The sequence below is a fragment of the Drosophila bipectinata genome, chromosome XL (assembly GCF_030179905.1).
Source record: "Drosophila bipectinata strain 14024-0381.07 chromosome XL, DbipHiC1v2, whole genome shotgun sequence".
Lineage (NCBI taxonomy): Eukaryota > Metazoa > Arthropoda > Insecta > Diptera > Drosophilidae > Drosophila > Drosophila bipectinata.
This window is the reverse complement of record NC_091734.1, coordinates 6,933,147-6,959,856: the sequence shown is the minus strand read 5'-3', so window position 1 is coordinate 6,959,856 and position 26,710 is coordinate 6,933,147. Positions and strand designations below refer to the sequence as shown.

The window sequence follows — 26,710 nt, the reverse complement described above, 5'->3', positions numbered from 1 at the left end:
CGGTACAATCCCACGATCGTGCGCGCGATAAAAAAGCTAGGAATTGTGCGCAAACGCAACCGGCGCATTGCCCCGTTGGATCGCGTCCGTGCTTCATACCAAAACTATACCAAAGCGGTGAACTCCCATGATGGAGTCTGCGTTTGAAAGCTAGGAATTGTGCGCAAACGCAACCGGCGCATTGCCATGATCGGATCGCGTCCGTGCTTTGAGTACTGTTGCAGAGAAGGGATACAGGATCCGCTCCTTTTCAGCTCCATACCCAACATCTTGGTCAGGATCATGTTCTCAGACCGCTTCATCGATCCAAAAGGAACAACATTTTGGCGCAAAAGTTTCAGATTTTTACACCCTGCCCAAGCTCACAAATGGCGCGCTTTCAGCTTGTATTCCTATGCATGCATGTACATGTACATGTATGTAAATATATGTAGAGATGTATGTATGTATACATATACAACTTGATCTGCTCAATTTCAATGTCGCGGAAAAATATAGTCCGAAATATTATTGAAAGCGATGCTAACTCACTGGACGATTCTTAAATATGTATATACATATGTAAGTCTGGATGTAAGTCTTTACATATTTTAAATGCTATAGAAAGTTTTTATTTGGAACGAATAAAAATTAAATAATTCCATGTTAATTTATTAAAAATTATTTTTTTCGTTTTTAGAGAAACATCAGAAGACTCAAAATCAAAAGTGAAATCATGGCATTTACAAAGATTTAATGAATTATGCGAGACTGCAAACATCGTTGGACTCATAGAAAAAAGTTTGTAATTGTGCTGTTTTTATATTTATATTTGGTCAGATTATAATTAAAATTTTTATCCCCTAAAATACAGATAATGGCAAATGTTCGAAAGGTCCTCAAAATCCTCTGGCCGCCGACGGTATAAGTGTGCCCAGAGAGCGCTATGAAGGTTAAGGTGTTCAACCCTGGTCACTCTTAAGCACTTTTCCTCGACGAACTAAGACAACAGATTGTGTACACCACTGGGAAAAAGATGTCGAAGGTGGACCAGGACCCCAATGCCTCGCTGAGCATAATGGAAGTGAGTAAATCCAGGCTGGGAAGCCATCGGTTGCCCGTGCGGCGAGTCCCAGGGGCCCTGCCGGAGCTCCGCGCCAGTTCCAATTGGCGACAACTCAGATGCCGTTGCCACATTAACGCTTCCTGCTTTTCTCTCCTCAGCAAATCAAGCAGCTCATCAGGCCGCCTCCCAACGAGGACGAAAAGCTGGTGCAGCGGAGTACGAACACCAAGCATCCGTACTACAGGCGTCCGGGTCGGGGTCACAACCATGACTACTGCGACGCCTGCGAGGAGGGCGGCAATTTGCTTTGCTGCGATAGATGCCCATCAAGCTTCCACCTTCAATGCCAGTAAGTAAAGTAGAAAAACCTAGTTGCCCAAGAGCTCTTTCCCTGTCGCTTTGCTCGGCATTATACTCGTGGTTTTTCGTAGTGATCCACCACTAAGCGAGGAGGACATTCCCAGTGGGCAGTGGCTGTGCCACAGTTGCCGCATGGCCAAGGTCTCCCAACCAGCGGCCAGCTCATCTTCTAAGGCCAGCTCCGTGGAGCGAGTACCGTCTGCTGGAAGTGGATCCAGGGCCAATACTCCCTCGTCCGGTGAACTGGAGTCGATACCCCTAAAAATCCGTAACCTCCGCAAGCGCAGCAATAGCGAGAGGAACAGCACCGAAAAGTTGCTGGCAAAGATGCCACTGGCCATTCAACGTGCTCTCGATCCAAACAAAAAGCCAACACCCTTGGACGATGTAATAAGAGCTGCCAGCATGCTGAATCCCCAGCAGTTTTCGTTGCCACCTGAGCTGGAGCTGCACACTCAGTTTCCGGGAAACGGTAAGGTCCAGCCTGTTCAACAAGCGCAGCCCTCGACTGGAAACGGAGGTCATCGCAAGTGCGCTGGCAACCAGCGCCGAAACTCAAAACCTTTTGAGCTAGACTCCCAGGGCCTAGTGCCGTTGCCAGCAAAAACGTGTTTCTACTGTACCAGGTCCTGTAAAAGGGCCCCGCTCATATCCTGCGACTACTGCCCGCTCTACTACCATCAGGATTGCCTAGATCCGCCGCTGACCGCGCTGCCTGCGGGCCTCTGGATGTGCCCCAATCATGCCGAGAACTTTATTGTGAGTATTTGGAAACATGTCTTTGAAAGAGAAAGGTTTGGATGCATCTTCTTCGGTCTTTATCTTGAATTTTACTTCAGGACGCCAACATGACCAACAGCATCTCGGCTACAGAGCGGGTGCGTTTGTGGAACCGCTTTCACCAGCCGCTGGACCACGAGAACGTAAAGTTGGAGTTCTTTCGGCGCGTCAACACCCGTCATCCACCCTTCCGCACCAAGACCAGTTTGCGGAGCAGAGCCTACATTGAGGTGCCGGCCATCGTGCGCTACCACTACGAACACCCGCCGGCACTGCTACCCTCGATGCGTCAGACCCTGCGCTACGACCGTGTAAAGCAGCGCAAAAATCTGCCCACCGCAGTAGAAGAAATATCCAGGGAGACTGTCACGGAGTCGCTTCTTAACCACCTGGAAGCCTTGCGAACGGCTCGAGCCAAATTTCGCGAAATTCAACGGGAGTACGGGACGCCAGAGACCGCAGTAGAGGGCGACAGTGACAGCGACACCAATCTCGAGGGTGAGCAGGACTCTGAGACGACCCCACCTGGAGATAAAGTAAATGGTGCAACCGAACAGGATATCCAGAAACCAGACACTGAAGTACAGCCTTCCGAACAACCCTCGGTTGTCAAAATGGAGTCAAAGGTTGATTATTAATGATTATTAACTTTAGTAACAATTTTTATTAACTTCATTTAATGAATACCCATTTCTTTGTTTCTCACCAGTCGAAGGTCAATTTGGAAGTGCTCGAAATAAGCTACGAGGAGGAGGAGGACGACAGCAAGGCAGGCATTATTGATGCTGATCTATGCCACCTAGATGTTGACATTATCAAGAAACTGGCCCATCAGCGTCTGCAACAACTGGTAGAGGAACATCCAGAGATTGTGACTCAGTACAAAAACCGCACGGCAGCTCGTCATCTGCGCCAGTTGGCAGCTGGGGAAGGTGGAGAGACCACCGCTTTGCAGGGTCAACTGGCTGCTGAGGACATGAACCGCTTCTCTTTGCTCTTCACCAGCGAGACGTCTTCGATTTTGGCTCAGAAAAATGGCAATGATGCCGACGAGGATCCGGCAATGGCTCTGCATCCGGCACTAGCCACGGCGGCGGCTATAGCTGCTGCAGACGCTGCAGCTGAGAACTATGTTCCACGCGCCCGCAGCGATACAGAGAAGGCCTACGAGCTGGCATCGCGCCTCGAGCTTAAGCTGCTCCAGTGCAAAGTACAGGCGCGTGCAGTATTGACCCCACTCGGAGACATGCTGGAGGACAGTCGCTGGTTCAGTTCCCTTGGATTGGATCACTCTATTTTTATGAGATACCGTACATTGTATATTGGATACGGTGGCCACTACTCCCCGTCGACCACAATGGCGCAGTCGGAGACTGTGGATCTTTCCGCCATCGGCTACTGCTGTCGTATCTCGCCGCAACACGCCATTATTTTTTATGACGAGTTTTCCAAGTCGTACGAGTTGATTAACTACTCCGAGTTCGGCTCGGAGGTCAACGGGCAGCTGTATACCTGCGACGTTACTGACCACACGCCCACGCATGCCGGTAAAAGGATGCGTCCGGATGACACAGAGCTGAAGAGACGAGTGGATGACCTGCTTGACAAGCGACGCCACATCCACCGGCAGTACGAGCCTAAACAGTGCGAACAGGAGAGGTGAGAACTGAAAGTATAATGTGTGTAGTCCATTTAAGCTAACTATTTTCGTTCTCACACACTCAGGCTGGCCCCTATTGTGAAGCCCGCTTGCCGCTGCACCAACGCCGGGGCTGTTCCAATGGTTCCAGGAGCCTGGGAAGGATCCGCAGTTTTGGCCCACGGCAGCTTACTCCGCTTCGGCTGCCTCTCGTTTGTGTTTTCGGTGCCATCGGTGGGCTTGCTCATGGCGCAGACACGCAGCAAGCGGTTAGTTTAGAAGCAGTTCATCGTAGACGCCGCATCAACCACTATCAGCACCACCACCACCATCCCCAACGCTAACATTTACACTTGAACACACAATTACCAGTGGAGCAGCACCAATCTCAGTGGGGCAGCTATTAGGCCTAGGGTTAGCAATCAATCATTTGATCCATCAACCATCCAGCTTCGTTTTAGTGACATTAACACCATTATGCAATTTTCCCGCAGCCTCGATTCGAGTCCTTGCGTAGATTATGTTTTAATACTCTCATTTCGTCATTTTTATCGTAGGAATTTTACTATAGAAGTACAAATGTACGTATTTTATACATTATGTAAATTAACTGGAGAAGCATTGCGGTCAAAGCAGAAGAGCCCATACCCCAATTAATTGTATAATTCTAATTGTATAAAGTCAAATTTGAAATAAACTTTTAGAAAAAAGGATCATTTTTATGTCCTATTTTCCCAGGATATTGTGTTTTTGTGTACCGAAATACCAACTTTTCTGCAACCAAATACTGTCAGCTGGCGTAGCAATCAACATATTTAGCCAATTGAGATAAAATTCCTTCTGGATTTTTCCCAATATTGTGCAAATGTCAATGTCTGAAGTACCAGGCCAACAGAAATCCGCAGGAGGCGCAGAGTTCAACACTTTTTAAAGAAAAACTACCGACACCCCGATAGTTCCAGTACAAACCGTTGCTTATTTAAAAGTTCAAATGAGCGCTTTATCGATAACAAATTGTTTCTATCGGCGCTTAAATACGTATATCGGCGTTGCAGGTGAGTGTTTTAAAAAAAACTTTGAAATCCTTAACTTTTATAACGTATATATCACTTTATGAATATAAAATAAAAATAAAAAGATTATTGGTTTCGATGGCGGGAGCTATCGTAAGATTCAAAGTTTAGAGATCAGCTTATACAAACTGGTTAATAATAAGGACCATTAAGTATCATAATTTACTTATAACATTCTTGGCACAAAAGTGAGAATAAAAATTTCGATTTTGGCAGCCTATTTCAAAAAACAAACATAATTGTGGTTTGCATCATTTTATTTGCATTTCAAATACCGTTAGGTTGCGCGCCATAGTTCTGGCCATCACCGGTATTTGCTTTATTTACTTTAGGCGGTCAGCCAGCAGACAAGGGTATCGAATTCCTCGAATTTCGTAAACTTTTCCAACCTATGCGCTTGTGTTTATGCTTGGAAACAGAGCTAAGGTTTCGTGTGAAATATAGAAAATTGGATGCCAAAGCTGCCGGAATTTGAAGGCCAAGAACGCAAGCGCAGCGACTTTTCGCCCCTTCTCTCTGTTTTGGCTTTCCTTTGCCATTCCGGTTCCCGTTCCGTTCCGGTCCGGATGTACCGCTGCGCATCACGCATTTCATAAGCTCAGCACGTGCATTTTCATATTTGTTTCTTTTTTTTCATAATGGACGCGAAAATGCCTCATTCCTTGACATCAGTGGTCAGACCGTGTAGCCGAGGACGGGTGGAGTTCACCTTGAGGCAGTTATTTGCAGGAGTCGAAAACTGCCACCAAAATCGCCCGTTCACCTGGTCAGCCTTTCAAAATACGATCTTGAGGTCACGGCTGCGCGGCAGGATTAGTGGCCCACTGTCTCATCTGACAATCGACAAGGTGAGCTCCGTCTCCGATTATACGAAGCTTATGCATCCTGATGCGGTAGCTTTTGCACATCTTTCAGGTAACCAGTATTCTGCAGGATATAACCACGCAGCACCTGAAGGTAGAGGAAATGATCGCTTTGCAGGTTGTGGTCTGCATTCTGTACTTGCTGCCCTCCTCGCATCTGTACGAGGGCGATCACAGCAAACAGAAGGCCAGAGAACTGGTGAGGAGCAGCTACAGGCTCATCCCCACGCTGGACCCGATGATGGTACATCACATGACCAACCGGCTGGTGAACCACTTTGCCATGCGCCATCGCACCCCCTCGTTGCCTTGCAAACAGATCTTGATCCACCTGGCCAATATGCTTTGGAGGCAAAGCGGTGCGGGTCGGGCGGTGTCTGTATGCCTGCTCTGGTGCATCATCTTTGCAGCTGCCCAAGTGGCCCCCGAAATCTATCAGTTCCACGATGTAAGCAATCTAAACCTGTAACTTGAGCTTCAAAATAAACATTTGCTTTCTCTTCTAGCTGAGTGAGCTACCGCATCTGTTGGAAATGATCGATGTGGATAACTTGAGCCTGAAGCGCATTGAGCAGGTGTCGGTTGGCGTTGCTCTTTTGCTCTACCGGCAACTCTGCTGCCCCGATCTTGACGAGTTCCTTAACAGCGGCTACCTACCATTATACTTTCGTATCCTACCGGAGGATGTCCTGAAGATAAGTAACTGGCTAGAACGAGCGCTGCAAAACCATCGCCGTTGCGGACTCGCGGCGCGTCGCCTGAAGAATTCTCTGGAATATCTGAAAGAGAACTCTGCCCAGTGGTGTCTGCAGTGTCGTAATCCTCAGACTAGGTCCGATTCCGGATTGGGGCCGGAGCAATGGCCAAAGACCTGCGTGCTCAGTCTTATACGCAAAAAGTAGGCCTGGTAATGGCTAGGGTTGGGAATAGTTTTGGGGTACGAATTCAACACTATCAAGTTAACATTTTTTTTTATACTTAGTAGGCTGAGCCTTTTAACTTTTACACAGTATCGATGCTCAGAGCACAGTTGACATCTGGCATCCGAGAAAACACAGAATATTTTAAGCACGAAGCATAAAAGCACCCACTAGCAGCTGCTCCGACTGCCATCCCGTCAAAATTTTAGTTTACTCTTTTAGAAGCGTTGAATCGGCGCATGTTCCGAGCACTCCTCCGACCGAGCATGAAGCGACAGGCCCAAGGGCCCGTCTCCGACGAACAGAAGACCCAGCCGCAACAGGATCAGTCCGAGGTACAAGCCAATAAGCAGGACCAGATGCAGGTATCAGAACAGAATCAAACCATGAACCAAAACGTGGATGACAATCACAACCAGAGTGCCAATTCAAATCCGACCATGACACAGTCACAGGTAACATTACTAACCGAATTGCCAGTGGCATCCACATCCACAAATCCAGCTGCGCAGCTCCTGGATGATCCGCTAGAAGATCAAGAGAAGAATAACGCAACCGCTACCAACAAACATAACGGCAATCGTGAGTTTACCTCAAAAGAACCGGAGCAGGACTCCATGGAGTCCGGGGCACAGGGCGATAACGAGCAGTCGGACTCTGAGCTGCCTGGCAGCTCCAATTGTCATTCCCCCGTGTCAACCCCACATCCGTTGCCACTGCCTAAGTCCAGATCTATATCCATTTCCAATACAATTTCCATTCCGATCCCGCTCTCGCTACCGCGACCTTTGCACAACAAACAGGACCTGCCTGACGAAGGTGGGAATCCGGAGCAGCTGAAGACCCTAGCAGCGGGGCGTGAGCAAATTGCCAAGCTGCTGCTCATATGTTTGGGTGAGGGGGCCGGAGCAGAGGGCGATGGTGAGGCGAATCAAATAGTGATGGAGTTACTGGGCGGTCGTGACAGCAGCAGCCACTCGAGCAACTCGAGCGACGCCACCAGCGACAGCAGTGGCACCGGAATCCAGAGCAGCAACGATGGCAATATCAATGACAAGAGCAGTAACGACCCAACGATTCCCGCCACTATGCCGAGTCCTTCGGCCATTGAACGCGTATCTGAGCAACTAATGAGTGTCCTCCGGGAGCAGACCCTAAGCGAGGCGGGTATTTCCATTGGAAACGAGAGATATCATTGCTTCAAGTGCGTGCTGCAAAACTATGCCAAGATCTATGCCGCGCGACGTTTCATGGAACAGTTGCCGCAACTAGAACCGCAGGAAAACGCCCAGAGTCAAGACCAGAGTTCGGGTCAACAGTCAGAATCGGCGCAAGAACAGAGCAACGGTGTCGAGGCGGACCAAAAGCTACTCGCCCGCGTTGTGGCGGACGAGATACCTGAGCTGCTACGCCAGCTCTGGTCTTCGCTGGAGAAGATGGAGTTCTTTAACGAGGATACAGCCTTCAAGGCGTATTTGGAGGCGCGCAACCATCCTGAGGCGCGCATCCTGCGCGAACTAATGCTCACGCGCATCTCGCGCGTCTTCCTTTGCATCGTTAGCTCCACGTTCTTCCTGGACTTTACCGAGCACGAGCTGACTCACATCCTACGGAATTGCTATTTGAGTGTGAACTCTGAGATCGAGGTGAGTATCCAACTGGATGAGTCCCACGACCTTAATACCCATTTGTATATTCCTTTTGGCAGATTTTTCTTTCCGTCGTGCTCTGGCTGGAGCACAACTGGTACGAGCGGCGCGAGTGTGCCGAACGAATCCTGGCCCAGGTGCGCTTTGGATTGATGCCGACCTGGTATCTCGCTACTTTGGATCGGGCCAATCGCTGCCGTCACTTTTCCCGGGTGATCCAAAGCCCCGGCGTGCAGCGCATGATAGCTCAAGGCCTGGAGTGAGTATTGGGCGTTTCATGCCAAGCCGTAGCCGTTTTCTAAACTCCTTTTTCCACTTATAGGGATGGCGTCACTTTGAAGAGGAAGCGCCGCTCTAGCGGCACATCTGGACGAGGAGCAGCCACCTCTTCCACTGGCAAGGAATCTCAACCATTACGGCAGTCTGAACAGGCACAGTCTCAGCAGCGACAGCCACAGCTTTCTCAACCTAGGCGACCACAGGAGTCGCAGTCACAACAGCGACAGCCGGGGCAACTATCGCAGCAGCAGCGGACGGCGGAGCCACCACTGCCACGAGAATGGATTGCCGATCCGGAATGCCGCCACCATCACAAGTGCCACTGCGAACGGTTCGTGTATCCCACATACGATGTTTTCAAGGAATATCTGGCCAGGATTATTTGTTGCGCGCCCAACTATTGGCACACCTTCCGGCCCGCCCAGGAAGTCTACCGAAGCGATTTCCGTTGTTGCTCGCCGCCGCACTTTAACTAGTACTTCTGTGGTGCCATAACTCTTACTACATCTAACCCGTTAAGCAGTTATCTCGCACCCGTTCTAGTACTAGTAGCAGTGCCAGTACCCATTACCTTTTCTGTTATCATTTTCGGTTGAACCACCAACGATTACCAATCCCAACGATTACCACGATCACATCTGCTCCTGCGACGACTTCTGGAAACGCTTTAAGCTCTGCGGTTCAAATTTTACGTGAGAGGATAATACTTCGGATCATGCGTTTGTCTGTCTGTTTGCCCCGCCCATCTACTGACCACGACCACGACCCGTACCGGTGTCCTGGTTCATCGTGTTCGTGTCCTTTTAGCAACCAATGTCAAAGCCGGCAAGGCTAAAGCGTAGCTATCAGTGCACGCTCCCATCGCATCAATAAAATTGTTTCATGCTTCTACTTTAAATGGTCTTTCAGGGCGGGATTATTGGGGCTTTCAGAATATCCTAATCTTAAATGGAAATTTATCCTTCAAATTGGGTCGCATCTCAGATCCAAAGATGCATCCACGAAATTCTTCTGTTGTTTTTGGTTCGAGAAGTTTGACATCAACAAAGGTAGCTTTTGAGGTTTTTGAAGGACTTGGTAGTATCCTGGGGCTAATGAAGGGTCGGAAGATATTAATCCTCGATTTTATATTGGCATTCCGTTTCCGAATCGGCTAAGCAATGGCCAGGATGTTTCCAATTCCAATATTCCCAAGTATGGGTTCCGATTTTTCAATTTCGTGTTTTGTATATAGCGTATATCTCGGCCATTTCTGGACCGATTAAGGAACGGAATACCATTTCTGAATCAGGACATCAATATCCTTCGATCTGCATCAAAAGATTGGCGAAATCGATCAAAAAAAATTCGACTTGATTTTCGCAATTTTTGAAAATTTTTTGTCTGATTTTGACAAAATTGGTATGCAATTCGACAGTCTTTGGGACGCTGATTCCGAAAATGCCAAGCGTTGCCAGATCGGACCACAAACGGCCGAGATATGGGCTGCAGAAACCCCAATTTTGGTCCGATCTGGCAACGCCGTACATTTTTGGAATCAGCGTTCGAATGTCCACCGAACTGCATACCACGATTTCCGATATCGAACAACTCATTTTCGACCGATTTTTCGCAAAAATGGAAAGGCTATACATCACGATTTTTTCCAATTTTCGCGAAAAAATTTTTTGTCTGATTTTGACAAAATTGGTATGCAATTCGATAGATTTTGGGACGCTGATTCCGAAAATGCCAAGCGTTGCCTGATCGGACCACGAATGGACGAGATATGGGCTGCAGAAACCCCAATTTTGGTCCGATCTGGCAACGCCGTACATTTTTGGAATCAGCGCTCGAATGCCCACCGAACTGCATACCACGATTTTCGATATCGAACAACTCATTTTCGACCGATTTTTCGCAAAAATGGAAAGGCTATACATCACGATTTTTTCCAATTTTCGCGGAAAAATTTTTTGTCTGATTTTGACAAAATTGGTATGCAATTCGATAGATTTTGGGACGCTGATTCCGAAAATGCCAAGCGTTGCCTGATCGGACCACGAATGGCCGAGATATGGGCTGCAGAAGCCCCAATTTTGGTCCGATCTGGCAACGCCGTACATTTTTGGAATCAGCGTTCGAATGTCCACCGAACTGCATACCACGATTTCCGATATCGAACAACTCATTTTCGACCGATTTTTCGCAAAAATGGAAAGGCTATACATCACGATTTTTTCCAATTTTCGCGGAAAAATTTTTTGTCTGATTTTGACAAAATTGGTATGCAATTCGATAGATTTTGGGACGCTGATTCCGAAAATGCCAAGCGTTGCCTGATCGGACCACGAATGGACGAGATATGGGCTGCAGAAACCCCAATTTTGGTCCGATCTGGCAACGCCGTACATTTTTGGAATCAGCGCTCGAATGCCCACCGAACTGCATACCACGATTTTCGATATCGAACAACTCATTTTCGACCGATTTTTCGCAAAAATGGAAAGGCTATACATCACGATTTTTTCCAATTTTCGCGGAAAAATTTTTTGTCTGATTTTGACAAAATTGGTATGCAATTCGATAGATTTTGGGACGCTGATTCCGAAAATGCCAAGCGTTGCCAGATCGGACCACGAATGGACGAGATATGGGCTGCAGAAACCCCAATTTTGGCCCGATCTGGCAACGCTTGACATTTTCGGAATCAGCGCTCGAATGCCCACCGAACTGCATACCACGATTTTCGATATCGAACAACTCATTTTCGACCGATTTTTCGCAAAAATGGAAAGGCTATACATCACGATTTTTTCCAATTTTCGCGGAAAAATTTTTTGTCTGATTTTGACAAAATTGGTATGCAATTCGATAGATTTTGGGACGCTGATTCCGAAAATGCCAAGCGTTGCCTGATCGGACCACGAATGGCCGAGATATGGGCTGCAGAAGCCCCAATTTTGGTCCGATCTGGCAACGCCGTACATTTTTGGAATCAGCGCTCGAATGCCCACCGAACTGCATACCACGATTTTCGATATCGAACAACTCATTTTCGACCGATTTTTCGCAAAAATGGAAAGGCTATACATCACGATTTTTTCCAATTTTCGCGGAAAAATTTTTTGTCTGATTTTGACAAAATTGGTATGCAATTCGACAGTCTTTGGGACGCTGATTCCGAAAATGCCAAGCGTTGCCAGATCGGACCACAAACGGCCGAGATATGGGCTGCAGAAACCCCAATTTTGGCCCGATCTGGCAACGCCGTACATTTTTGGAATCAGCGTTCGAATGCCCACCGAACTGCATACCACGATTTTCGATATCGAACAACTCATTTTCGACCGATTTTTCGCAAAAATGGAAAGGCTATACATCACGATTTTTTCCAATTTTCGCGGAAAAATTTTTTGTCTGATTTTGACAAAATTGGTATGCAATTCGATAGATTTTGGGACGCTGATTCCGAAAATGCCAAGCGTTGCCTGATCGGACCACGAATGGACGAGATATGGGCTGCAGAAACCCCAATTTTGGTCCGATATGGCAACGCTTGACATTTTCGGAATCAGCGCTCGAATGCCCACCGAACTGCATACCACGATTTTCGATATCGAACAACTCATTTTCGACCGATTTTTCGCAAAAATGGAAAGGCTATACATCACGATTTTTTCCAATTTTCGCGGAAAAATTTTTTGTCTGATTTTGACAAAATTGGTATGCAATTCGACAGTCTTTGGGACGCTGATTCCGAAAATGCCAAGCGTTGCCAGATCGGACCACAAACGGCCGAGATATGGGCTCTAGAAAGCGCATTTTTGGTCCGATATGGCAACGCTTGACATTTTCGGAATCAGCGCTCGAATGCCCACCGAACTGCATACCACGATTTTCGATATCGAACAACTCATTTTCGACCGATTTTTCGCAAAAATGGAAAGGCTATACATCACGATTTTTTCCAATTTTCGCGGAAAAATTTTTTGTCTGATTTTGACAAAATTGGTATGCAATTCGACAGTCTTTGGGACGCTGATTCCGAAAATGCCAAGCGTTGCCAGATCGGACCACAAACGGCCGAGATATGGGCTGCAGAAGCCCCAATTTTGGTCCGATATGGCAACGCTTGACATTTTCGGAATCAGCGCTCGAATGCCCACCGAACTGCATACCACGATTTTCGATATCGAACAACTCATTTTCGACCGATTTTTCGCAAAAATGGAAAGGCTATACATCACGATTTTTTCCAATTTTCGCGGAAAAATTTTTTGTCTGATTTTGACAAAATTGGTATGCAATTCGATAGATTTTGGGACGCTGATTCCGAAAATGCCAAGCGTTGCCTGATCGGACCACGAATGGACGAGATATGGGCTGCAGAAACCCCAATTTTGGTCCGATCTGGCAACGCCGTACATTTTTGGAATCAGCGTTCGAATGCCCACCGAACTGCATACCACGATTTTCGATATCGAACAACTCATTTTCGACCGATTTTTCGCAAAAATGGAAAGGCTATACATCACGATTTTTTCCAATTTTCGCGGAAAAATTTTTTGTCTGATTTTGACAAAATTGGTATGCAATTCGATAGATTTTGGGACGCTGATTCCGAAAATGCCAAGCGTTGCCTGATCGGACCACGAATGGACGAGATATGGGCTGCAGAAACCCCAATTTTGGTCCGATCTGGCAACGCCGTACATTTTTGGAATCAGCGTTCGAATGTCCACCGAACTGCATACCACGATTTTCGATATCGAACAACTCATTTTCGCCCGATTTTTCGCAAAAATGGAAAGGCTATACATCACGATTTTTTCCAATTTTCGCGGAAAAATTTTTTGTCTGATTTTGACAAAATTGGTATGCAATTCGATAGATTTTGGGACGCTGATTCCGAAAATGCCAAGCGTTGCCTGATCGGACCACGAATGGCCGAGATATGGGCTGCAGAAGCCCCAATTTTGGTCCGATCTGGCAACGCCGTACATTTTTGGAATCAGCGTTCGAATGTCCACCGAACTGCATACCACGATTTCCGATATCGAACAACTCATTTTCGACCGATTTTTCGCAAAAATGGAAAGGCTATACATCACGATTTTTTCCAATTTTCGCGGAAAAATTTTTTGTCTGATTTTGACAAAATTGGTATGCAATTCGATAGATTTTGGGACGCTGATTCCGAAAATGCCAAGCGTTGCCTGATCGGACCACGAATGGACGAGATATGGGCTGCAGAAACCCCAATTTTGGTCCGATCTGGCAACGCCGTACATTTTTGGAATCAGCGCTCGAATGCCCACCGAACTGCATACCACGATTTCCGATATCGAACAACTCATTTTCGACCGATTTTTCGCAAAAATGGAAAGGCTATACATCACGATTTTTTCCAATTTTCGCGGAAAAATTTTTTGTCTGATTTTGACAAAATTGGTATGCAATTCGACAGTCTTTGGGACGCTGATTCCGAAAATGCCAAGCGTTGCCAGATCGGACCACAAACGGCCGAGATATGGGCTGCAGAAGCCCCAATTTTGGTCCGATATGGCAACGCTTGACATTTTCGGAATCAGCGCTCGAATGCCCACCGAACTGCATACCACGATTTTCGATATCGAACAACTCATTTTCGACCGATTTTTCGCAAAAATGGAAAGGTTATACATCACGATTTTTTCCAATTTTCGCGGAAAAATTTTTTGTCTGATTTTGACAAAATTGGTATGCAATTCGATAGATTTTGGGACGCTGATTCCGAAAATGCCAAGCGTTGCCAGATCGGACCACAAACGGCCGAGATATGGGCTGCAGAAACCCCAATTTTGGTCCGATCTGGCAACGCCGTACATTTTTGGAATCAGCGTTCGAATGTCCACCGAACTGCATACCACGATTTTCGATATCGAACAACTCATTTTCGCCCGATTTTTCGCAAAAATGGAAAGGCTATACATCACGATTTTTTCCAATTTTCGCGGAAAAATTTTTTGTCTGATTTTGACAAAATTGGTATGCAATTCGATAGATTTTGGGACGCTGATTCCGAAAATGCCAAGCGTTGCCTGATCGGACCACGAATGGACGAGATATGGGCTGCAGAAACCCCAATTTTGGTCCGATCTGGCAACGCTTGACATTTTCGGAATCAGCGCTCGAATGCCCACCGAACTGCATACCACGATTTTCGATATCGAACAACTCATTTTCGACCGATTTTTCGCAAAAATGGAAAGGCTATACATCACGATTTTTTCCAATTTTCGCGGAAAAATTTTTTGTCTGATTTTGACAAAATTGGTATGCAATTCGATAGATTTTGGGACGCTGATTCCGAAAATGCCAAGCGTTGCCAGATCGGACCAAAATTGGGGTTTCTGCAGCCCATATCTCGTCCATTCGTGGTCCGATCAGGCAACGCTTGGCATTTTCGGAATCAGCGTCCCAAAATCTATCGAATTGCATACCAATTTTGTCAAAATCAGACAAAAAATTTTTCCGCGAAAATTGGAAAAAATCGTGATGTATAGCCTTTCCATTTTTGCGAAAAATCGGTCGAAAATGAGTTGTTCGATATCGAAAATCGTGGTATGCAGTTCGGTGGGCATTCGAGCGCTGATTCCAAAAATGTACGGCGTTGCCAGATCGGACCAAAATTGGGGCTTCTGCAGCCCATATCTCGGCCATTCGTGGTCCGATCAGGCAACGCTTGGCATTTTCGGAATCAGCGTCCCAAAATCTATCGAATTGCATACCAATTTTGTCAAAATCAGACAAAAAATTTTTCCGCGAAAATTGGAAAAAATCGTATAGCCTTTCCATTTTTGCGAAAAATCGGTCGAAAATGAGTTGTTCGATATCGAAAATCGTGGTATGCAGTTCGGTGGGCATTCGAGCGCTGATTCCAAAAATGTACGGCGTTGCCAGATCGGACCAAAATTGGGGTTTCTGCAGCCCATATCTCGTCCATTCGTGGTCCGATCAGGCAACGCTTGGCATTTTCGGAATCAGCGTCCCAAAATCTATCGAATTGCATACCAATTTTGTCAAAATCAGACAAAAAATTTTTCCGCGAAAATTGGAAAAAATCGTGATGTATAGCCTTTCCATTTTTGCGAAAAATCGGTCGAAAATGAGTTGTTCGATATCGGAAATCGTGGTATGCAGTTCGGTGGACATTCGAACGCTGATTCCAAAAATGTACGGCGTTGCCAGATCGGACCAAAATTGGGGTTTCTGCAGCCCATATCTCGTCCATTCGTGGTCCGATCTGGCAACGCTTGGCATTTTCGGAATCAGCGTCCCAAAATCTATCGAATTGCATACCAATTTTGTCAAAATCAGACAAAAAATTTTTCCGCGAAAATTGGAAAAAATCGTGATGTATAGCCTTTCCATTTTTGCGAAAAATCGGTCGAAAATGAGTTGTTCGATATCGAAAATCGTGGTATGCAGTTCGGTGGGCATTCGAGCGCTGATTCCGAAAATGTCAAGCGTTGCCAGATCGGGCCAAAATTGGGGCTTCTGCAGCCCATATCTCGGCCATTCGTGGTCCGATCAGGCAACGCTTGGCATTTTCGGAATCAGCGTCCCAAAATCTATCGAATTGCATACCAATTTTGTCAAAATCAGACAAAAAATTTTTCCGCGAAAATTGGAAAAAATCGTGATGTATAGCCTTTCCATTTTTGCGAAAAATCGGTCGAAAATGAGTTGTTCGATATCGAAAATCGTGGTATGCAGTTCGGTGGACATTCGAACGCTGATTCCAAAAATGTACGGCGTTGCCAGATCGGACCAAAATTGGGGCTTCTGCAGCCCATATCTCGGCCATTCGTGGTCCGATCAGGCAACGCTTGGCATTTTCGGAATCAGCGTCCCAAAATCTATCGAATTGCATACCAATTTTGTCAAAATCAGACAAAAAATTTTTCCGCGAAAATTGGAAAAAATCGTGATGTATAGCCTTTCCATTTTTGCGAAAAATCGGTCGAAAATGAGTTGTTCGATATCGGAAATCGTGGTATGCAGTTCGGTGGACATTCGAACGCTGATTCCAAAAATGTACGGCGTTGCCAGATCGGACCAAAATTGGGGTTTCTGCAGCCCATATCTCGTCCATTCGTGGTCCGATCAGGCAACGCTTGGCATTTTCGGAATCAGCGTCCCAAAATCTATCGAATTGCATACCAATTTTGTCAAAATCAGACAAAAAATTTTTCCGCGAAAATTGGAAAAAATCGTGATGTATAGCCTTTCCATTTTTGCGAAAAATCGGTCGAAAATGAGTTGTTCGATATCGAAAATCGTGGTATGCAGTTCGGTGGGCATTCGAGCGCTGATTCCGAAAATGTCAAGCGTTGCCAGATCGGGCCAAAATTGGGGCTTCTGCAGCCCATATCTCGGCCATTCGTGGTCCGATCAGGCAACGCTTGGCATTTTCGGAATCAGCGTCCCAAAATCTATCGAATTGCATACCAATTTTGTCAAAATCAGACAAAAAATTTTTCCGCGAAAATTGGAAAAAATCGTGATGTATAGCCTTTCCATTTTTGCGAAAAATCGGTCGAAAATGAGTTGTTCGATATCGAAAATCGTGGTATGCAGTTCGGTGGACATTCGAACGCTGATTCCAAAAATGTACGGCGTTGCCAGATCGGACCAAAATTGGGGCTTCTGCAGCCCATATCTCGGCCATTCGTGGTCCGATCAGGCAACGCTTGGCATTTTCGGAATCAGCGTCCCAAAATCTATCGAATTGCATACCAATTTTGTCAAAATCAGACAAAAAATTTTTCCGCGAAAATTGGAAAAAATCGTGATGTATAGCCTTTCCATTTTTGCGAAAAATCGGTCGAAAATGAGTTGTTCGATATCGAAAATCGTGGTATGCAGTTCGGTGGGCATTCGAGCGCTGATTCCAAAAATGTACGGCGTTGCCAGATCGGACCAAAATTGGGGCTTCTGCAGCCCATATCTCGGCCATTCGTGGTCCGATCAGGCAACGCTTGGCATTTTCGGAATCAGCGTCCCAAAATCTATCGAATTGCATACCAATTTTGTCAAAATCAGACAAAAAATTTTTCCGCGAAAATTGGAAAAAATCGTGATGTATAGCCTTTCCATTTTTGCGAAAAATCGGTCGAAAATGAGTTGTTCGATATCGAAAATCGTGGTATGCAGTTCGGTGGGCATTCGAGCGCTGATTCCGAAAATGTCAAGCGTTGCCAGATCGGGCCAAAATTGGGGCTTCTGCAGCCCATATCTCGGCCATTCGTGGTCCGATCAGGCAACGCTTGGCATTTTCGGAATCAGCGTCCCAAAATCTATCGAATTGCATACCAATTTTGTCAAAATCAGACAAAAAATTTTTCCGCGAAAATTGGAAAAAATCGTGATGTATAGCCTTTCCATTTTTGCGAAAAATCGGTCGAAAATGAGTTGTTCGATATCGAAAATCGTGGTATGCAGTTCGGTGGGCATTCGAGCGCTGATTCCGAAAATGTCAAGCGTTGCCAGATCGGGCCAAAATTGGGGCTTCTGCAGCCCATATCTCGGCCATTCGTGGTCCGATCAGGCAACGCTTGGCATTTTCGGAATCAGCGTCCCAAAATCTATCGAATTGCATACCAATTTTGTCAAAATCAGACAAAAAATTTTCAAAAATTGCGAAAATCGAGTCGAATTTTTTTTGATCGATTTCGCCAATCTTTTGATGCAGATCGAAGGATATTGATGTCCTGATTCAGAAATGGTATTCCGTTCCTTAATCGGTCCAGAAATGGCCGAGATATACGCTATATACAAAACACGAAATTGAAAAATCGGAACCCATACTTGGGAATATTGGAATTGGAAACATCCTGGCCATTGCTTAGCCGATTCGGAAACGGAATGCCAATATAAAATCGAGGATTAATATCCTCCGACCCTTCATTAGCCCCAGGATACTACCAAGTCCTTTAACAACCCCAAAAGCTCCCTTTGTTGATGTCAAACTTCTCGAACCAAAAACAACAGGAAAAATTTCGTTTTAAAAATTAAATATATATTGTATGTATATTTGCATCATTCCATTACAATTACTTTGACTTATTTCTTAAATAAGTTAAATTAAGTTAATTAAATTAACACCATTACAAAAATGTTTTGAAGCGACTTTCCTTATTGAAAAGATTGCATAAATCGGGTTTTTTAATTTTTCGAAATTTTTCCAAGGGGTCAGCCTACAAAATCGGCCGACCTTGGCCCAAATTGCCAAATGACTGCTGGTGCACTAGAAAAAACGCTTATCCTGATCCTGCTTCAGAGCCCTCGCTCATGTGGAACTGTATCAGGATGATCAGGTAGGTGGTGGTGGCGCCCACGATCTGTCCAATACAAAATTAAATCGTTAACTCGTAGAGGCTAGAGAAACCATTGGAAAAGACTAACCGTGTAAAGAAGGGTGCAATCCACGTTGAAGAATCCAGAGGCACTGAAGTGTAGGCGCTGGTGGAGCAACTGCAGCGAGAACTGAGTGATCTGGTCCGAATAGAGAGAACTGAAAGTGGCAGGAAAAAAGGTATCCTAGAATAACTCACCAAAGCGTTGTGGATGTCGTTTCGCAGGTCCACGTTCACCTGGTGGAGGCCCAAGGCCAGGCGGGTGCACTGAGAAGGAAAAAACCGAATGAGATGCTGGAAGTATGGCTTGGGCTTTCCGGAAACTCACACACTGGGTGGCGCGATCGCAGAGCAGGGACAGGATAAGCACGTTGCCCAAATGGGGCGCGGACCACAAAGCGCTGGCCAGGATGTTCAGGATGTCGCCGAGTGAGGCGTCCGACTGGCGGAATCTGAGGAATATCCAGTAACAGTTGGAGGTTATGGCCAGGAAGTCATTTCCCACCAGAAGGAGCATGGAGATGCCGAAGCCGCGGTTCAGCAAGGATACCAGAGCCCAGACGCGCTGGTAGATTATTCGCACGGCCGAGAGTCGTTTCATGGCCATGTTCTCCGCTTCCAGACACTCTCCTCCGTGGTCTCCTAATACCACAGCCTTCACCTGCAACTGCTGCAGGCTCTGCAGTAGGAGGTCGAGGTGCCACCGCACGATCTGCACGGCGGTGAAGATCTGGAAGTATCGCAGACCACACACCATCAGGGGCAGCAGGTAGTAAATCCAGTAGACCGGAAAGTAATGCCCGGGCCCCAGCAGCTTGGCGCATAAAATCAAGCTCTGACTGATCGCGTAGCCCCAGAGCAGCCACACGGCCTGTCGCCCTAACTGGCGACGCAGCCGCTTCCGACCACTATCCACGTCCGCGTGCAGCTCCTTCACCAGCAGGCTCTCGATCTCGCCCAGCTCCGCAAAGAGCTCTCGCTGCGCCTTTCGCTGCCATAGGGCCTCTAGCAGGACGACCAAGTGGGCCACCCGCATGCCCACCAGCTGGATAAAGTCGACCGTGTGCCCGATGCTGGTAACGGACGTCTCCTCGGGGTCCTTCTCGGCGCCCTCCACAAACACGCCATAGGCGGCGACACAGGTGGCAGCCACCCAGACGCCCCAGCCGTAGGCCTCCAACAAGCGTGATCTCTGGATCAGGAGGCCGTCAGTGTCTGGCGGAGCTGCCAGTCGCCAGTGCCACAGATTGGCAACTCGACAGACGTGGTGCAATGGCTCTAGGGAACGCAACGTTTCCATGTCTCGGGGATGACTGACTGACGATTTGGTTCCGGATAGCGGCCTATATCTGTGGCAGATAATGGTTCGATTAGCTTATCTTTAAAATAATGAATGATGTTTGTTCACCTAATAGACCATTGACTTGTAAAAGGGGTAGACTCTAATGGCTCATAGAAAGTGTTTAAAATATTGTTATACCAAGTCGGCCTAGACACCCTTTTCTCTAGAGTTGGGAATTTCGTCAGATCTCACTTCAATAAGAAGTCGTATATATCGATCGAAAAGTATATAGTTGATCTGAAATGAAGAGTACCCGAAGCAATGGAACGAAGCGCAAGCTTGGCTTCGATGGCATATCGTCCGAGATGGCGCCTGCTCAGTCTCCGCCGATGCCGCCACCACGTAGTGGATACTGTTACGGTCCCGCACTGGGTGTGGACAGCGTAATTGGACAAGGGCGCGGACATGGACAAACGTTCGGCCAGGGGCAGGTACACGGAATGAGATTCGGAATTGGATTGGGTCATGGTCATGGACAGCGACTTGACCAGGGACAAGGACAAGGACCGGGCCAATATCTGGGACAGGGCTCTGTAGTTACTGAAGGCCAAGGACTTGATTTGCCCATTCCAATGGAATCCGACGATAATGACGCAGAAGAAGTATATCCTGTGCCATTTGATGAAAATGCGATGGACATATAAGGTAATTGACTTGCCGCTTTATTTGTGACTCACCTCTGATTCTAGGCAGAAACTCCTCCGGCAAGATGTTCGTCCTCACAAAAACTTATCCAACAGACAGCAGGCAACAGATAACACCCACCAGCACCAGTAGACGTCAGTGGCCCTCCAATGTACACCAACAAGTGATTCGAACAGAAACACCTGACCACAGGAACTCAACAGGCGATTGCCAATCCATCAAGCAGGACACCCATGGGCAGGACAGACAGTAATTAGAGCACTTAGGACGCGGCAATCAATCACCAGACTTCAACAAGCGGCAATAACAGAAAATGAATGAAAATACCATTATCTTCACATAAATACGTTTATTATATTCTTCAGATTTGGGTTTTGCATTGGAAATAGTTTTTGAGATAAGCTTTACGTTTCATAAAATGTAATACATATATATTTTCGTTTCTCGATTCTTGCTCTTTGTCTTTATTTTTTTAGTTTTTTTTAACTCTTCCCGTTGACTGCCATGTCGGATGTACTTTGTGCTGGCCGTCCCTCAATACTATCCTGCTGGCCTCGTCCTGTCTGGGGACTCGGCCCTCCTCCTCCCCTCCTGACCACATTCTCGCGCTTTGTTTTCAACAATCCGGCTGCCTCTTCTAATGATTATATAGAGCACTGGGCGTCCAAAGTTGGACCCGCGCGCGTAGTATGTATATTTGATTTAAATCGAAGCTGCTAAAACGTAAAAGCAAATTCAACAAACAAACTCTCATAGGTCGTACATATTTGTCGATACATTGATTCTTACTCTATATATAAGGTATGTGATGCAGATATCTGTGGTTCACTGGATATAAGGCAATGGATACGTGTGTGTGTGAGGGTGAGGGTTGTGTGGGGTGCCGTATAATGATCTGATCCGGATCCGGAACGCAAGGTCCCGGATCCCAAATCGAGGCGCAAACAAAGACGAGGGGGGCAAAGGTTAACAATGTTTAATATTTTTTCGTATCTTAGGGGAAAATTCGTTTCATGAAAGGCAAAAAATTTCTTCTGGCTATTAGAAGAGTTCTTTTTTTTTGTTTGTTTGTTTTTTTTTTTAAGCAACATCAATACGCTCAAGTACATATATATGTATGTGTATATATATATATAGAGTATATATATAGTGTGTATATTGTTCACGTGTGAGTATTCATTATCTTTAATTTTAATTGTTTTCATTAATCATTTTTCATGATTTGTTTTGCTTCGGCTTTAGTTTTCGCTTGGCGCACGAATTTTTTTTTTGGAAATTAATTATAATATTCAATAAATTTTATATATTCTTTTTTCGTTTTTTTTTTTATTTTTAAAGTTTTTTAGCTTTTTGTTTCTTGATTATGAATTTAAAATTCTCAAAGCGGAGACTGCAAGCTACTCAATAATCAAAACATCGACTGGAATCGTAGTATATACGTATATGTCTGCGTGTATATATCCGCTTCCGGTGCTGGTCGGACGGGGATCACGGATCGGGGTAACGCGTAACGGTATTTCAAGTCTATATCTGCCTAGTCTGCCTAGTCCCGCTCTGCCCGCTCCCCTCTTAGTCCTATTAAATCTGCTTAATTTCTGTTGTTTTTAGCCAAACGGTTTGTAGACTGGACGGTTGCCAGTTGACTGTCGGATGTCCTGCCGCCGCCTCAGTTGCCGCCGCAGGACCTGTTGCTGTCCTGTATAAAAAGCAACACAAAAATATACGCGTAGCCTAAAAAAGTCTGACTTGATTCTTTGTTTTTAATTGTAACTGGCTCTTTGGACTGTTTTTTTTTTTTTGTTAATATTTTTTGCTTGTTCCATTTTGTGATTAACATTTTAAAATTGCCTGTGTGCCTGCTCCTCCTCCTCCTCCTCCTCGTCGTCCTTTTCATCCTTCCTCCTATTAAATCGCATATTTATCAGTTGTTTCTGCTATCTGTTTGTTTGTTTGAAAATTTGTTATTCTATGACTATGAAAAAGTAAAAAAAATATAGAAAAATAACCTTCACTTTGTGTTCTTCAATATTTAATCGTATTAGTTTATCTGACTCTCTCTCTCTCTATCTCTCTCTGTCTCTGTCGTTCTCGTCCCGACTGTCTTGCATTCTGCATGTCCTGATCCCAAACCCACTGTCCACCCTCCCGAACAACCCACCTAACCTGATCACAAGCCCAGTTCTAGTCCTCTGTCTCCTCGGATCCTCATTATCCTTATATTGTAACATCAGCATTGACTCTCAGTCCTTGTTCCAGGGTCCTTGTCCGTCGAGGTCCTAGTCTATCACCCGCCAGCAACAAACCCACTTTCGCCAGCTCCTTCCACTTAAACTCTATTCCATTCAATTCAAAATTCCCTTCCCTATTTTGAGGTGTACGTATATCGTATATCGTTTATCGTTTATCGTTAATCGCTTATCGATTGCTATAGCTGCTGGATATATGTTCAAGTCTTTCTGCCTGCAACAAAACGAAATCAAACAGATAAGGAAAGACAACACAAAAGATTAAGAATGGACTACGGAACTGCTATTCTGGGGGCTTTTGGTGCAGACATATTTTGGGTGTACGAGTACGAGTATATCCCCTAAAGAGGAGGCACATTATCGAGGTTGTTGGATCTTGACGGGCGCGGGGTAATCGGAAAATGTAAACTTTAAATGGATAATCGTATATTGTAGATTTTAGTTCGAAACTGTTTGATTTAGTTTGTTTGGATCGTGGAGTAGAGCAAGAAGGTCCTTCTTCTCCACCCTCAAGCCAAACCAATCGCATTCCAATCCGATCTGCCCTATGTGTCTCTATGATCTTTCTAATATCGCTTATCCTACGACTACTTAGCGCTCTGACTCGCGGGGCTACGCTTTAAAATTTCGAAACACCTTCGTTTTGCGTTTCGTAAAGTTTCCACTAATACAATTAACACGAATATTATTCATCATTACATATATGTATGTAATGTATATGCTTGTGTATACATATATAGAGGTTTTGGTTTTCATTTCCCATTTCTTTGCATAGTTTTAGCTTTCGATTTAGATTGCGTGGGGTTCCCCCTTTTGCGTGTATATTTTAGCTAGGCGAGATTTTTCGATAACTATTTTGATCTTTGGGTTTCTAGACAAGGTAGCTTGACATTCTCGATTAAAGCAACGGATACTAACGCCGTGTCTTTCGATTTCTTGATGGTTCGGTTGCACTGTTTCTTTTTTCGGGTTTTCCCTTTGGTTTTTGTTGGTAATTAATTTCTTCAAAACATATATCAATTAATTACGTAGCTCTGGTTACGTAGAGGCGCAAAAGCTCAATAGACGGCACTGCATTCGCAAACAAAGTGGCATCCTCCGCCGTATCAGCTCTGCGTCGCATGTCTCCGTTTTCTGTGCGCCCATATTACATCCTTTCCAGTTTCCTTGCTGTCTGTTGCTGTCGTCCTGTCATCGTCCGTTGTCCGTTATCCTGGTTTTGGTTGTGGTCCTACTCCTGGTACTAGTCCGGTGTTTATCCTGCCAGTCGCTGCCGGAGCATCATGTCCAGGCACTTTAAAAGTCCAGCACGGACTCGATGCTCCGGCACGTCTCCTGCTCCACGGTTCCTGGTTGGTTGGTTGGTTGGTTGGGTTTGTGCGTTGTGGGTTCGTCTCTAGTCATCGTCGTCGAATGCAATAAACAGGCCCGTGGCCTAGAACTCCAGGCGATAGGCGGAGCAGGATGTCTCGTGATCCTGCAGGTTGATGGTGCAGCGCGAGGCGGAGGGCGAGAGGTCGATGCGGTGCTTGGCTAGCAGCTCCTCGTTTTCAGCCACCCAATAGCCCAGTACGTCGGTATCGTACGTGGGTATAATGGTGACCTCTGCAAGATTCACAGAATAAAGGTAGTATCTTTTTTAGTACATGTTTTAGCAAATGTATGTAAACTAATGGAAAACAATAAACCGAAGTGGTAACAGAAGCAAGGTTGTAGAAAATGAAACAAATTTTAAAAGCAAACATTTTTAAAAAATATTAAAGAATATCTCTTCCCGCCTTATTCGGTTTAAGCTTTCAAAGTTTCCTAATTAGTGTTTGAAAGTGCGAAATTAAGTGTTTAAAAATATCGATATTTAACAATCGCCCATCACTAGGAAAAGTTAACCACCTCTAGGGGAACAGTGAGTGGACTATAAAAGCTACTGGCTCGGCAACAAAAGAATGTAAAATGGTGTTCTAGAATGTAAATTAAAAGCATAGGAATCCTTGCTGGCAACACTCACCCAACTCCTTGTCCTCCCATGTCTGCTTTGCCTCGAGCAGTGCATCGTACACCTGGCGACTGGGCTCCGTGCCGGAGAATACGTAGTACCTGGCCCGCACCCGCTTGAAGAAGTCGACGTGGGCGTAGTAGGAGTTACCGTTGTGGGGCACGTACGTCAGATCCACGTAGACAGGAGCTGGCTTCTTGCCCACCTTGTTGGGCGACTCGCTGCGCTTACGCAGATTCTTCTCGTTGTTCAGTCGCGTCTTCGTGGCCACCAGACGGCGTTCCTTCTTGGGCGTGGTCCGGATGTCGGCGCCGCCCTCGACGGGCAGAGGAGCGGGCGAGGGCAAGCCCAGGGGCTTTCCCCACTCCTCGAGACGGTCCTTTGGTGTGGCGCCGGTCGAAGTGGTTGTGGTTGTTGCAGGTGTGGTTTCTGGAACAGTTATGGCTGTGGTTGTGGCGGGGGCTGCCTCCTCAGGCTTCTCCTGATGCTGGCCACCGACGGTGGCAAACCCACTCTCCGCCACTCGCATCCGCTGGACGTCGCTCAGCGGGAAGCGCTGCCGTTCCGCCGTGCTCGTCACGATCTGCTCCACCTCCTCGGCCTTCGAGGGCGAATACGAGTACTTGGCGGTAACGGAAGACATGACTTCGGCGCCGCGCGCTTGCACATGCTCCTCAAGCGCTCGCTGGAAGTCCTTGTCAGCCTGGTCGAGGAACTTGTGTCCCGCCCAGGTCTGCTGGCTGCTGGAGGACTCCTGGCTGGATGACTCCACGGCCCCTTGGATGGGAATAGGCTCGGTGCTGGTCTTTGGTGCTGGTGCCGGTAGCGGTGCGAAGGTGTCGGGCAGAGCGCCGTAGAAGGAGGCGGCCATAGGGTCCTCGTTGCGGGGCAGCAGGATCGAGCGTGCCGTCGAGTGCTCCTCGCTGCCGTACTGTGGCGGAATGTCGTCCTGGCTCTCGTCCCCGTCGCCATCTCCATCCAGGTCGGAGCGCTTGCTCACCCCGGAGCTGGAGTGCTGAAGCTCGTAGCTGGTGGCGCTGCGTGGCGATCCGGGCAGGACGTCGTCATCCTCCTCACTGCCAGGTGTGCTGGACCGGTACATGCCCCGCAGCAGGGCCACCTCCTTCGGCAGCAGCTGGTCGCGCTCGCTCTCGCTGGTCGTCCGGGTGGTGGTCACTACTACCTTCTCGCTGTCTGGCTCCGAGCTGTCCGTGGTGGTGACTGTCTTTTGCTCGGTGACGATCTCTTTGCCGTCGGCGGAGATCACCTTCGTCACCGTGGTGATGGTAGTGGTTATGATCTTTTCTGTGCTGCCGCTCAAGGCGGTGGTGCACTCTATGCCGCGCAGTTCGTGCAGCTCGGGGAGATCCGGCTCGCCAATAGAGCCTATTCCTCCGCTGGCGATGGCTGTGGCTCCAGAGAGGATCTCTTCCTGCTCCTGAACGTGGTGCTGCAACAAATATGGGGGTAATTATTAAAACATTATAGTTTATA

At 46.6% G+C, this 26,710-nt stretch overlaps 5 protein-coding genes and 1 long non-coding RNA gene across 10 annotated transcripts in view; 4 read left to right on the top strand and 2 right to left on the bottom strand.

The window, feature by feature from the left end:
• The first annotated feature begins 882 nt into the window (after window positions 1-882).
• On the top strand, window positions 883-4,564 carry LOC108122728 (PHD finger protein 12). Its single transcript, XM_017237448.3, has 6 exons — window positions 883-1,063; window positions 1,204-1,394; window positions 1,477-2,164; window positions 2,245-2,811; window positions 2,895-3,844; window positions 3,911-4,564. Exons 1-6 carry the CDS (start codon window positions 1,016-1,018, stop codon window positions 4,101-4,103), a joined length of 2,637 nt encoding a protein of 878 aa, XP_017092937.2. The 5' UTR covers window positions 883-1,015; the 3' UTR covers window positions 4,104-4,564.
• Window positions 4,565-4,814: 250 nt separating this feature from the next.
• LOC108122684 (uncharacterized) lies at window positions 4,815-6,665 on the top strand. 3 transcript variants are annotated; one of them, XM_043210049.2, is made up of 4 exons: window positions 4,815-4,879; window positions 5,570-5,745; window positions 5,813-6,208; window positions 6,267-6,665. In XM_043210049.2, exons 1-4 carry the CDS (start codon window positions 4,816-4,818, stop codon window positions 6,660-6,662), a joined length of 1,032 nt encoding a protein of 343 aa, XP_043065984.1. In that variant the 5' UTR covers window position 4,815; the 3' UTR covers window positions 6,663-6,665. The 3 variants fall into 3 exon arrangements, with proteins under 3 accessions (XP_043065984.1, XP_070134632.1, XP_070134626.1); XM_070278531.1 differs by lacking the exon at window positions 4,815-4,879 and adding an exon at window positions 5,209-5,250 and having other exon boundaries at window positions 5,795-6,208; XM_070278525.1 differs by lacking the exon at window positions 4,815-4,879 and having other exon boundaries at window positions 5,288-5,745; window positions 5,795-6,208.
• A 110-nt stretch (window positions 6,666-6,775) lies between these two features.
• LOC108122869 (putative uncharacterized protein DDB_G0271606) lies at window positions 6,776-9,499 on the top strand. Its single transcript, XM_017237701.3, has 3 exons — window positions 6,776-8,326; window positions 8,389-8,588; window positions 8,652-9,499. Exons 1-3 carry the CDS (start codon window positions 6,920-6,922, stop codon window positions 9,082-9,084), a joined length of 2,040 nt encoding a protein of 679 aa, XP_017093190.2. The 5' UTR covers window positions 6,776-6,919; the 3' UTR covers window positions 9,085-9,499.
• Window positions 9,500-18,885: 9,386 nt separating this feature from the next.
• Window positions 18,886-20,290, bottom strand: Gr2a (Gustatory receptor 2a). The gene is made up of 4 exons (XM_017237444.2): window positions 19,319-20,290; window positions 19,189-19,257; window positions 19,040-19,129; window positions 18,886-18,975 (listed from the first exon to the last, which is right to left on the bottom strand). The coding sequence occupies exons 1-4, from the start codon at window positions 20,288-20,290 to the stop codon at window positions 18,895-18,897; spliced, it is 1,212 nt and encodes a 403-aa protein (XP_017092933.2). The 3' UTR covers window positions 18,886-18,894.
• A 167-nt stretch (window positions 20,291-20,457) lies between these two features.
• On the top strand, window positions 20,458-21,341 carry LOC138926946 (uncharacterized). Its single transcript, XR_011443605.1, has 2 exons — window positions 20,458-20,977; window positions 21,022-21,341. It is a non-coding gene; the product is annotated as an uncharacterized lncRNA (long non-coding RNA).
• futsch overlaps window positions 21,333-26,710 on the bottom strand; it is a 45,359-nt gene continuing 39,981 nt past the window's right edge. For all 3 annotated transcript variants that reach the window (XM_043210048.2, XM_070282558.1, XM_070282564.1), the window contains exons 7-8: window positions 25,229-26,666; window positions 21,333-24,828 (exon numbers count right to left, since the gene is read on the bottom strand). In XM_043210048.2, the coding sequence (XP_043065983.2) occupies window positions 24,659-24,828; window positions 25,229-26,666 (1,608 nt within the window). In that variant the 3' untranslated portion in view covers window positions 21,333-24,658. The remainder of the gene's footprint in view (window positions 24,829-25,228; window positions 26,667-26,710) is intronic.